The 12,494-nt window shown below is 40.6% G+C and overlaps 1 protein-coding gene across 2 annotated transcripts in view; it reads right to left on the bottom strand.

Annotated features, from left to right (window-relative positions):
* mboat2a (membrane bound O-acyltransferase domain containing 2a) overlaps window positions 1-12,494 on the bottom strand; it is a 45,053-nt gene that overhangs the window by 11,247 nt on the left and 21,312 nt on the right. For both annotated transcript variants that reach the window (XM_082516663.1, XM_082516664.1), the window contains 3 exons: window positions 12,131-12,276; window positions 6,958-7,035; window positions 2,188-2,283 (listed from right to left, as the gene is read on the bottom strand). In XM_082516663.1, the coding sequence (XP_082372789.1) occupies window positions 2,188-2,283; window positions 6,958-7,035; window positions 12,131-12,276 (320 nt within the window). The remainder of the gene's footprint in view (window positions 1-2,187; window positions 2,284-6,957; window positions 7,036-12,130; window positions 12,277-12,494) is intronic.

Here is a 12,494-nt window from a genome sequence, read left to right as displayed (position 1 = left end):
ACTAAACCTTTGTCCTGAGTTTTCCTGCCTGGCTGCTATCCCATATTCATTTAGCAACTATTGTTTGATATTTTATGTGGAATCTTCCAATAACAGTGCAAACACAGTGGTAGTATCTTCACAATGGCTAGTTTCCTCCAGGATAACGGCAGCCTTTATTAAACTTCCTGTTGTTGTTTTTTTCTCCAGTTCTGTGCTGGTCAGCCCTCCTTATCCCGACTTAATGATATTCTCTATCAGTGCGGGATATGTATAAGCCTGAACTCAGAAAAACACAGCTCCTCTCCTGGTGCTTGCATCAGCACATTCTGGATTAATTTTATACATGAAAGCTGCTGGTGGCATGAAGTTGAGCTACAAACGGAAGAATAAGCCACAGGGTAGAGATTATTTGCTCTTTAAAGGCCAATTGGGTAAAAGTTGCAACTATGGGATGTTACTATGAGACTTAAGCCAATTATTTTTATTTTTATTTTTTTTTAATCTTGCACGTTTTACGGATAAATATGTAAATGAGGCGTTATTTACCTATAGTACTGTGCAAAAGTCTTGAGCCACATGTCATTTCTTTATATTTTGGTAAGAAGAGAAATAGTTGCAGAGATTCATGGAAATGCAGTATATTAAATACAAACAGTTTGTATAATACTAACCAGCCTGAAAGTCGATATTTGATAAGACCACCTTTATTCTTTAATAAAACCTAAATTCTCTTAGGCAAGCTTTCTTGATAGGTTTTTTAGGCCTGCAACGTTTTGCCCTCCACTTGTCCACGCACACACTGACCACCATGCCAAAATATTTCAAGTTTTCAGCTAATAGCTCTTTAGGAATCACCTTATTGATGCAAAACTACTATTTTATGCCTAACTGTCTCATCTTTTGGCATCAAGCATTTTTGCAGATTCAGCAAAGAAATTGGAAGAAATTGTGTATTTCTGCAAAAAGTGCCTAAAGCCAGAATTTAAAATGCGTTGTATGTTATGTGTTGACACAACACGAGTATGTCTTTTTTCTGCCTGAATGACTCATAGGTCAGTGTTAAGTGACTTAAAGAAAAAAATGTATTTACTGTATATTAGTCATCTTTGAAATATAGTGTGGAGATATGTGGCTCAAGATATTTGAAAAAGAAAAAAAAAACTTTCCTAATTGATTACACTGAGGCAATTATTTTTTGTGTGGAGATGTTTTTGTAATATGCAAAAAATGGATTAACTCAATAAATATGCACTACTACTCTAATTAAATAAACACCTATCTTAGACGTTTCCCCTATTAGCCCGAAAGAAACATAGTAAGGAAACAAAATAGTCCAAAATCTGAATACTGGCCTTAAATAAAATTCCCTTTTTCCGAAGCACATTTGGCTGAGGTGGGAGGTACAATGACATTTAAGAAAACATGTGATTTTGACATTTTGAGCGAAAACAGAGGGACAACAGATGTAGCTGAAGGAGTGAAATCTCACAGAGGAAGTATGGCTTTGCATTAGGTTGCTTAGTAACTAGCCACCCCCAACCTGCTGGGAGTGCGGGCTGTGTGCTCAAACTGTCAGACTGTCTGGAGAAATGGGAACCAGCCACTTGGAACTGCAGTCCCTGCCGACGTCCTCGTGCGGACACAGATGAGCAGTGGGACTCAGTCTTGTATCCATTTAGCTCGAGTCACATCCAATATTCGGCCGATTCTTATCGACGACTTCTCCTTTTAGCGTCATTTGTAGTCCATTTGGGATTCAAGCTCAATCACTGAAGGTCTTTAATGTTAAATTAAGGTCCAAAATATCTTAAAAGTGCACCGATTATGCCTCATTTTCTGTCATTTGGCAAAGTCTCAAATGTTGAGGTCAGCACACAAGTAATCCCCGTGAGCCAAACGTTCAGGCTTCAGTCTACTCAAAACACACAGTTTCCCTCAGACTTTAGAGAGGACAGAGAGGGGATTATTCTTAAAATTTGGTCAGCTCAGGCATACAGTTCACAGATGCCCCACACACCTGATCTTTAAACACACTGTATATGCAAGGGCTAGCCAATCAAACTGGGCTTAAAGGGAGCGTGGTCTTAAAAGGAAAGCATTCGAAATAGCTCGTTTCAGAAAATGGATAACTGATGGGCTGTACAACAAAAAGCATTCTTTTGAAATGTGAAAAATGAGGATGAAAGAGTTCTAGTGTTAGCTTACCCTGTGAAATCTGCAGAGTACATGCCGTAGTCAAAAACGTAGACCCGTGTGATTTGACACAATATCAAATAGCCCAGTGTTACAATGAAGCAGTATCTACACAGAAAAGAAGCAGAGAAAAAAAATTATTAGATTTTATCTGCATTTAAGTGACATTTAAAAAAAAGAAATAAAGTAGTAGTCACAAAAGTCAGACACAAAAACCGCTAAGAAACTTGGGTACGACTTGTTCTCAACTATTCAACATAGCAACGAGGAGCTTTTCAGACCAGCACCTTGATATGTGCAACATAAACAGTTCATTTTAGAGTTCTGGGGAGAAAAAAAATAAACTTTCATCTCTTTGTTTTGATCTCTGTGGTTGAACAAAGATTTTTTTTTTTCCCCCAACACAGCACAGTACGCAGTGGCCTCAGGAACACGGCAGAACTATGCAGCGGGGGGGGAGGGAGTCGTAAACTGGACAAAAGGGCAGAGAAGGCTCCAGCAATGTGTCTCTGTCAGGGAGGGAAGACGGAGGACAACACGACCTTTCAAGACAAGGCCCAAAAACAGAGCAGCGCTAAAGGGTCTAACACAAAGCTGCTGCAGAGTCAGCTCAAGTCAAAGCTAGCCAGATAGCATCCCTCCGCTGTCAACAATAAGAGGATTGTGCCTCTCTGAGAAGCAATACAGCATACCAGCTACAACAATGCTGTGCTGGAGATAAGCCACAACGGGACCTCTTGATTCTCACAGCCTACTGTATCCAAGACGTCACCTGATATCTGCTGCCAAGCACGTATGAAACAAAATAAAAGAAGGCACTCGTACTTCTCCAGTATGAAACATTTGTATAGCTTTCAAGAGCCATTTCTCTAGAAGCAATCAAACACTACAATTGCACACTCCTATTAATCACAAAACCCTTAGAGGAGACAGACAAAGCACAGTAAACTGGTGATAATCACTGCGTAGTCCTTTTTTATTCTCAGAGATTTGTATACAGCCCACACTTGGCATCTCATCCGAGGGTATAAGCAGTTTACACAATATTCTTTCAGCATTCTGCACATATAGGAGACCAAACGGCTCTTTGCAATGTTGCTAAGATTCCCACACCGCTGCCTGTAGCTTTTTCAAAGCTGGTTTCATTATTCTCTTGCATAAATTGACAATATTCTGTCCGTCAGACGCTTTCACATAATATTTCTCAAGGCTTCATTCATACGTGGTCCAAAATTAACACCCACTAAGCAGTAGATTAGTAGGAAGACTCTGCATTTGGTCAGTAAATATTGGAGGGCTATCTGTCACACTGGCTGGTAAATACCGGTGGCAAGAAACAAATGCAATGAAATTATGTAATGACAAAACTCTTTACCCCTTGAAAACTTGCAAGGAGTAGATTAGTTTGTCCCCAAGAAAGTGTGAACGCCCTATTATATCTGCTCCGTGTATCGTTGCACATGCGTCAGATCTGGTGAAAATATACACATTTTATTGAGCCCCCATACGGGGTTTTACAAAATGAGTCAAGTTAGAGAAGGCGGGGTCTCCCTGTGCAGCTATCCTTGGAAAAACCTGGAAACTATTTTTTGATGGTGGTCAAACTACATCTTTAATTATATATTCTGAGGTGTCATGACTCGTCATTATGGGTGCAGCGGAGGTCGTCAAGTGTTTGTCAGGGAAAGAGGTAAGTCACTGTTGCCTGAACAGTCATCCAGCATTGAATTAAAAACTGAAATCTGCATCTGCAGTCTGTCCTAGCTGGGGAAAAGAGGGGTAAATCGTTAAGAGGTCGCCAGTCCATCACACAGCAGACACAAAGAGAATGACTACTAACGCTTATTCTGACACTGACAGCCGAGATAAAAATCACCAATTATCCGTGAGAGGCGGCAGGAGCACCTGGAGAAAGCCCACTTAAAACATATTACTGATGCGTTGGAGTGAGGTACATTGTTCAGTTGCACTGGCAGAAATTACACTCACTTTTAACAAAAAGACTAGACTGTATGCCAGAAAGTGCACATTTAGTGATTTAGTGCAACACAAAAGGGAATTTTTCTTTTGACTCCACAAAAGAAAAAAAAAAGAATCTTTATCAAAAACCCTAATTTTGCCAGGATCAGCACTCTGCAGTAGAAGTGTGCAGCCACATTTTATCAGTGAGGATGTGAACTATATATGCAGGACCGGCTATATTTGTACTGAGCCCAACAGGGATCCTGTCTTATCATCACCTGATTTGTATTTGTGTAATTTACAGCTCAGAAGGGGGTGTTTCATTTCCACTCAAGGCATCAGATGGAGCCTGGAGACTAAAGCAGGCTGGTCTCCCGCTGTGGGACAGCGGTAGACAGGTCAAGCCACACTGGAGGTGCAGGTATGGATACAGTGCACGGTGTATACAGAAATGAAAACTAAAAGCAGGCCAAGCAAATTTGAGGAAGTAATTCATACAAATGTCACCCTTAGATTTACAGTCAATTTAAAAAGAGATCAAATTTCCTTAACTCTGTTGGCTAGCACTGGAGCTACAGATGTTTAAAGGGTAGCAAAGTGGTTTCATGAACAGACGGATGCAACAGACTTGGATTCAGACCCTTTTTGGTCTTAATGACCACTCAATGCATGCTACACTATATTCGCCTTTTCCACACTTAAGTGCTTTACCTAGCTTGCATCCACCTACGCCCTATTTAGAGTTACCAATTACTGTGCATGTCTTTGGACTGTGGGAGGAAGTGAGAGTATCCAGTAGAAACCTACAAGCACAGGGAGAATATGCATCATGCCAGTATCTCTTTATCTTTATGTTTTCCCCAAACAAATGACACATAAGTTCCAGACTTATGTGTCATTTGTTTGGTTTAGGTGAAGGTGCTGCCTGGTTAGAGAGTGTGCAGGTGGAAGGATACATTAAGTGCTCTTGGCTGGCTGTGAATTCTCTAGACTATACTCGATTCTCACAAGGGTTCAAGGTGACATCAAACTAGGGAGCTGGCAGGGCAAAGACCATTTGATATCAAATCAAACTGAAGTAGAAAATTGCGTTCTCACATATAGCTCAGGCCCACAGCTCATGTGTGAAAATGTCTCTTGAGGCCACTAAAACAAATGAAAAAGAAAAGAAAAACACATAAAATAAAGAAAAACAACCCAATTGATTAAACAGCTTTAAGTAGCTACATGCTGTAAAAGAGCCAATTAGATACAATTACCTCATTTTAAGGCTCAAAAGCTGAAAACTATAAAGATCAGGTACCAACACATTTGCATCAAGACAGCAGTTTTTCTCTCATTTCTGTAGAAGTCTGACTTGTTACAATTCTTTTTTACTGCCAGTATCCCTGTAAGTGGGCTCTTTCATTACTCTGATAGCCTCTTTCATTAGTTACACTATATCTAACAATGTCACAGTTCTCCCTCTTTGCCGTCAACCAGCAGGCAGTGCTGTGTTCACGCTCGAGGCAAGTTGGAATGCATCTAGAACATTCCCCGTCATTTGCCACATCCAACAGGTGAGCCGTCAAAGACAGCAGGGAGCTGGGAGTGAAAGAGATCTGGAGCTCACGTGATGAATAGTAACTAAACAAAGCACCTCTAGTCAGACTACAGCCAGACTTGGGTTCGATCCACACTTAGACCCAAAAAGCTGTCATACTGAGCTCCCTGTATGCTTGACCTTCCTCACTGTATGTTGTGTATGGGTTCGTTAGATTTCCCCATCTGTCACAGATGGCAGCTGAAATCCAGGATGTCATTTATGTCCCCTACTATGGATTGGCATTTTTTTTTTTTTTTAAACACTGGAGAATATGTCGATTTGCCCTCAGTGTTTTCATGGCAGCTTGAAGTTTCACAGTGGAAAAAAAAAAAATAGTGTATTTAGCTTTATAATAATTCACTGCAAGCCTCCATTAAAGGGGACAAAAGATTATTTCCTTAGGTTGATTACTGCAGACAAGTTTTAAAAAAAGAAAAGAGGGCATTAAGGTAAACGTTTTACCAGTGGCACACTTTTATGTGTTGAGATATTTTAAAGTTTACATAAGCTGCTATGTTAGAAATAGTTCAAAGAACAAAGGTTGCGATCTAAAGTTCAGACTGACGTGTCCAGCCACTTGGCACAAACCCCCAGCTCGATCTCAGCTTATTAGACTGATAATAACTAATTTGTTATGTAAAAATATAATGCAGGTGAAGGTTTCATAAGTGTTACCGCAAGAGGGAGTGGACTGCGCTTATGTACCAACCTGCAAAGACACAACACTGGGCTACAAAGGACAATAAGAGTTGAACCTCTTGCAAAGGGTGATGCATGTCAAAACGTGTTACTCATCTAGTTAACCAAAGTTGTCATTTCCATTCTGTCACTGGGTTTGGAGCCTTTTCTTTCTGAGAGCAGCTGTTGTGATGAATATTTCCTTAGTATCCATTTAGAGCGATCTTCCCAGGGGGAAACATCCAATGTTCACACCTGCACTCATAACCTTGAATTCTAGCAAAAATAACATCTAAGCCAATGTGAATATGCCTGTGCGTCTGAGTGTGTGTGTTTGTCTTCATGAGGCATGGACACAGAAGCCCGGGAGCAGAATCAGTATCAGTGTGACTTAGGCCTATGTGCCCTAAACAGATAAAGCACATGAAGCCTTAAAACAGTCCAATATCTAATGTAACATTAATGACAAGATTCAAGTGCAGCAAACTTCAAGTTTTGGTTTCAGGGTTTATTAAATCAAACAGATTTTTTTATAGGTTTGTGAGTTTTCTTCTTACTTGTGCATGTTCTCCAGCCCAGCAAACACCATCACACTGTAAGACAGGCCACTCTGGACCAGGAAATGAAGGGAATACCTGTAGAGAGACAGATACCACAAATAATAAATACCACTGTTTATTTATCTACCTGTATAGTTGTAAGGAAGAGGAAATTACAGCATTACAAAGCATAGTCACACCAGCAACCATGTGAGGACAGACCTTTGTAACTAGTAAAGTGTCGTCATCTTTAGTCACAGGGCAAGGAATGTGACCATAACATCACACTATGTTCTTAATTAACATGTTAGTAACAGCACGTACTAACAAGATATTAAACCAACTCTGCCATATATCCACCTCTCTCCCTTTGTGCGAGGCACAAACAGTTCAGCAGTGGCAGCAGCTACCGGATGGATCTTTGAAGGGCGCAGTGTGTGATCCTACAGACGTCAAGCCCTCCAGGAGAGGAGAGATGTCACAGTGTGTTAGCTGTGACTCAACAAAGACAACACGTCTATCAGGGCTGGCGAGGAACAAGAGATCATAGGGGTGGGTGAATGGAATTAACTGAAAATACAAGGGTTAAGAGTCCGAGAGGGGAAAAGGCAATAAAATTCTTATACAAAGAGACTCCAACCAGTTTGCCTGAAACGTACTAAATAATCAGTTCTAAATGTTTGTCCAGCAGCATTGAGGAAAAAGCGTATGTTTCTGGCAGAGAGGAAATACAACCTAAAAGAAACCAGTCAGCCTGGAGCATTTGGAAGGAAGCTCCTTTAAGACCAGCAGTCGAGGGCTCTAACACAGAGCAGCAGCAGAATGTCTGTGTGCTATGAAAGCCATGACGAAAGCCATCATATATGCCCCCTGAAAAAAAGCATACACCCAAAAAAAACAAAACAAAAAAACTATTGATGCATTCATGCATTTAATGCCCTTTCCTTCCTCTACATTACATGTTTATCACCAATTCCACTTGTCAAGTTCAACCTTTTTACCCTGTGATTAGCGGCTAATTCAGTCTTAGCAACATAAAACACTTAACTGGGAATACTGAGCCAAGTACAATAAATGCTATATATTACCTCCATAAAACGTATCTTCTTAATGACATTTCTATGGGTGTATAGTCTTTTTATTACCTACTAATTACTGCAGACAATAAAACTCTTTGGCGGGCGCTCACAGAGGTAAATATCAAATAGTGACTATTTGGCCCCTTTGTGCTAAAATAGACGACTGGTTTTGGCCAGAAAAAATGAAGTTTGCGCACATCTCTTGTGTTGTCGGACTAAGTCGGTGTTTCACTTCCTTTATAACTACACTTCCCCTGTTGCCAGTATCTGATGATAAGTTCCACAGCCTTGCTTGAGACGACTTTTCCAAGTAGCCTGTGGTTGAAGTCAAATGCTGTTCATTTACAAAAATAAATTTAAGTCCACTTGGGACCGTTATTGCCACGGGGCCTTGTGATTTAGAAATTGCAGTGCATCCACATGGATAACCACAGCCTGTGTTTTGCCTGAATTTTGAAAACATCTGTGGTTGCCAGCTTCAAAACTTACATTAAACTGATTAGGCTGCCAGATATAATATGTCCACACATCTCCTTCAGGATTTTCTGGTACAGAGCAGAGTTCATAAGTCTATTAATTATAGCAAGTCATTCAGATCCTAAAGCTTCAAAGCAGCTCCAGACCATCACACTACAACCACCGTGTTTGACTGTTGGTACGATGTTCTTTTTATGTTAGTTTTACTCCGGATGTGACATGACTCACACCTTCCAGAAAGTTAAATTTGTATCTCATCAGTTCTCAGAATACCATCCCATTGTGCTTTTGGCAAATGTGAGATGAGCCTTTGAGTTCTTTTTGGTCAGCATTGGTTTTCTCCTTGTAACACTCCCATGGATCCCATTCTGTTTCTTAAGGTTGGTGGCTGTAGCTCAGGTGGCAGAGCAGGTCAGCCACTAATCAGAAGGTCGGTGGTTCGATCCCAGGCTGCCCTCTGGCTGCATGCCAAATATCCTTGGGCAAGATACTAACCCCATGTTTGCCTACTGGTGGTGGTCAGAGGGCCCGGTGGCGCCAGTGTCCGGCAGCCTCGCCTCTGTCAGTGCGCCCCAGGGCAGCTGTGGCTACAATGTAGCTTGCCATCGCCTGTGTGTGAATGGGTGAATGACTGAATGTAGTGTAAAGCGCTTTGGGGTCCTTAGGGACTAGAAAAGCGCTATACAAATGCAGGCCATTTACCATTTACCATGAATCATCAACACCAACCTTAACTGAGACTAGTAAGACGTACAGTTGTTCCAGGTTCTTCTGTGACCTCCTGGATGAATTGTCGATGCACTGTTGGAGTGATTTTCATAGGCTGTTCAGTCCTGTAAAGGTTCCCTACTGTTCCATGGTTTCTCCATTTGTGTACAGTGGCTCTCACTGTGGTCGGCTGGAGTCCCATAGCTGTACAAATGGCTTTGTAACCCTTTCCAGACTGACAGATGTTGATGATTTTCTATTTTGGTTCTATTTTTGGATAACGTTTTTCCCTTAATAAATGAAATCATCATTTTAAAATACTAAAGGCCACTAGTGCTACCCCTCACCCTCCACGTAGATGCACCTGTGGTCTAAGTTTGAAGTTTCTAGGTGACTTTCTTCTTGAGTTCTTGGATTCACAAGTCTTTTAAGAAAACTTGACCTCTGACCTTGCAGTCATATGACCTTGACTTTGAAGTCAGGGTCACAGAGAATCAAACAGATTTCTAGTAGTGGCACCAATAGCATCAATTTGAGAATGTTCACAAAGTTGGGTTACCATGCCAACCACCCTCCCACCAGGCTGACAACTCCATCAGCTTTGGTTATCCTTGTCTAACATTAACATTTGTTTGATGATCTGAAACATTTAAGTGTGGCAAATATCCAAAAGAAACCAAAACAAATACTTTTTCATGTCACTGTACATAAAGAGAGTGTTTCTGATACTATATGATTGACTATCATCCATCTGCAGCTTGGTGTCAGCTCAGTCATAAACAGTCTGTTGGTAAAGTGACATAAGACCCCATCGGTGTGATGATCAGATAACACTTTATCTGGCTATCACTTTCTCACTTGCTGTGCAGCTTGAAGTCTGATTAGGAGGAAACAAGTGTTTCCTGCGTTTGCTATATATACACACACGCACGCACACAGTGGCAATGTGCCAGAGGTACAGTAGATGGTCTAATACAGGACAACAGCTTCCTAATGAGACAGCAGTTACTACCCAATCGATTACTTTGCTTTGGCATGAAGGGCTGTGAAGGTAGTGGCAGAAGTGACAAGGGAGTGCAAAGACGATGGCAGGCAAACAGCAGACAAACAAATGAGTACAGAATTTAAAAAAAAAAAAAACCCAAAAAAAGCCCGGAATAACGAATGAGGCAATCGTACTATCAAACCTAACCTCCGAACAACCACCGACAAATATGCAGGAAGTCTGGTTTCATTTTTGGTATAGTAACATCAACACAAATAAACTACAATAATCAGGCCATAGGCAGACCAAAGAGTGTCACTGTGGTATTCAGTTTAACTGATTATTTGGTTTCTTTGCACGCTAACAGATTTTACTAGTGTTTGATGAGCATTTTAGTAGTTTTAGCAACAATCTTATTGTATATGAGCACGACACTTGAGGGTTATCATTCATTGTAAACCATTTGTGTGCAGTAGAGGTAGTAGGGTAAGAATTTTCTTAAAGCAACAGAGTAAAAACCAGCAGTGACATTTTGTTTTTCACACCTATAGTTTGTTTACTCTAGTGTGAATCAGCTGATGAATTTGTTAACTTTTAATCTCTCCCTTGTTTGGTTTCTCTTCACACAAAGAAAAATCCAAGTGCACTCCAAGCGAACCAAAATTCATCACTACAAACCACGTGAAAATGTTCTAGACTACTGGAGAACACGGAGCGTTTACGTTCATTTTGTGGTTAGTTGGTAGCTTATACGAACCTTTGCACATCTGTAGTGCATTGCTGCATCTTGGAGGAAAAAGCAGACGTGGCTTTGGGAAGTTGTTTTAGTTCAACCTTGTAACGTACACCTGGTAGCTTGTTAGGATCAAGGTCAAATCACATTCACGCCATAAATGAACCGCTGTGAAATTCATTTTGAAACGCACTGAGACCACTTCCTCAAAGGGTCTTGGTGCAATTGTTTTGGTCAGCACCAGGGTGTGATTACTGTGTTCACACCTGCATAAATGAAATGCATCAACAGGAAAATGAACCAGAGTTCAATTTAAACAGAATAAACACTGCAGGTGATTAAGAAATTCAAATAGACCAGAAAACGACATTGGAAAGAAAGCCATCAGAGAGGTTTCTTTTTAAAACCAATCTCCTTCTTTGCCATTTGGCACCATTTGGCATCTCTACACTCAAGTAGATTCTGACCTGCTTGCACAGATCCAAAATGCCCTGGACACACCAGGTTAAAAAAAAAAAAAAATTATGTGCGTGTGTGTAGGGGGGTGCACGAAAAGCCAAAACAACGCCAAGGCGCACCTCAAGTTGTGACTTAACGTTTGGCACGCATTCATATTTACAAGGACAACAAAGGCCAACGGAAACCATGACACTGGAAAATAAGTACTGCTGCAAGAGGGATGAAATCCAAAATGGTTTGGGAGTCTAGCTTTTTTTGGCTTAATTTCTGTGACAGACGAAACCCAAACAAGAAGCAAATGTGGGTGTCTGTGTCACCATTTTTAAAAGCTGACTTTCTATCAAAACGACTTGTTTTGATAGAAAGTCACTACCTACGTGTAAAAATGAATGCTAGTTTAGCAAAACCAGCAGAGGGTGAACTGTTCACGTACGTCCTGATTTAGGAAGAAGCATTCTGGGAAATGTAGAAAAATAACTTAAGTAGAAATTAACACTTCATTACATAACATTTCTTGTATTATATAACATTACATAACATACTATATACTGATAATTGAACCATAAGTAAAGTCAAATAAAAATTTTTTTAAAAAAAGCACATAGCCATAACATGAAACTGGGACATGCCCTCTGTTTGCAGGAAAACAAAGTCACTAACGTGATAATGTAGGAAGGAAGGTTGGAGCAGAGTCTGAAAGCACACTGATGACAAGAACAGAGCTGCGGGATAAACAGAGGGGTGACTCACCAGCCAAAGCAGAAGAGAGCCAAGTAGAAGCCCAACAGAGTGGCCACCACATGTCTGATGAAGGGACTGGTCTTACTGGGATGAAGGTAGATCCGAAACCAAACAGCCATCAGCAGGGCAAACAGCTGACATGCCACAAAGTTAACCTGCGCACAGAGACACAGTAATGAATGATAAAAATGTATGCTTTTTCTGTGTATCACTTGCATATGAAAGATTATAGTAGAAGACACTGAGCATAAAACAAAGGTGTGGTCCACCTTGTGCAATTAAATTGTCTCTAATAGTGAAAAATAAAGCAAAAAATATCCATCTATTTATGAAAACAATAATATAATATAATATGAGTCTGACAGGTCATAGC

Source organism: Aulonocara stuartgranti (assembly GCF_965226115.1).
Source record: "Aulonocara stuartgranti genome assembly, chromosome: 19".
In the NCBI taxonomy this organism is placed as follows: domain Eukaryota; kingdom Metazoa; phylum Chordata; class Actinopteri; order Cichliformes; family Cichlidae; genus Aulonocara; species Aulonocara stuartgranti.
The sequence above is the reverse complement of the archived record's forward strand: the minus strand, read 5'-3'. Positions and strand labels throughout refer to the sequence as shown.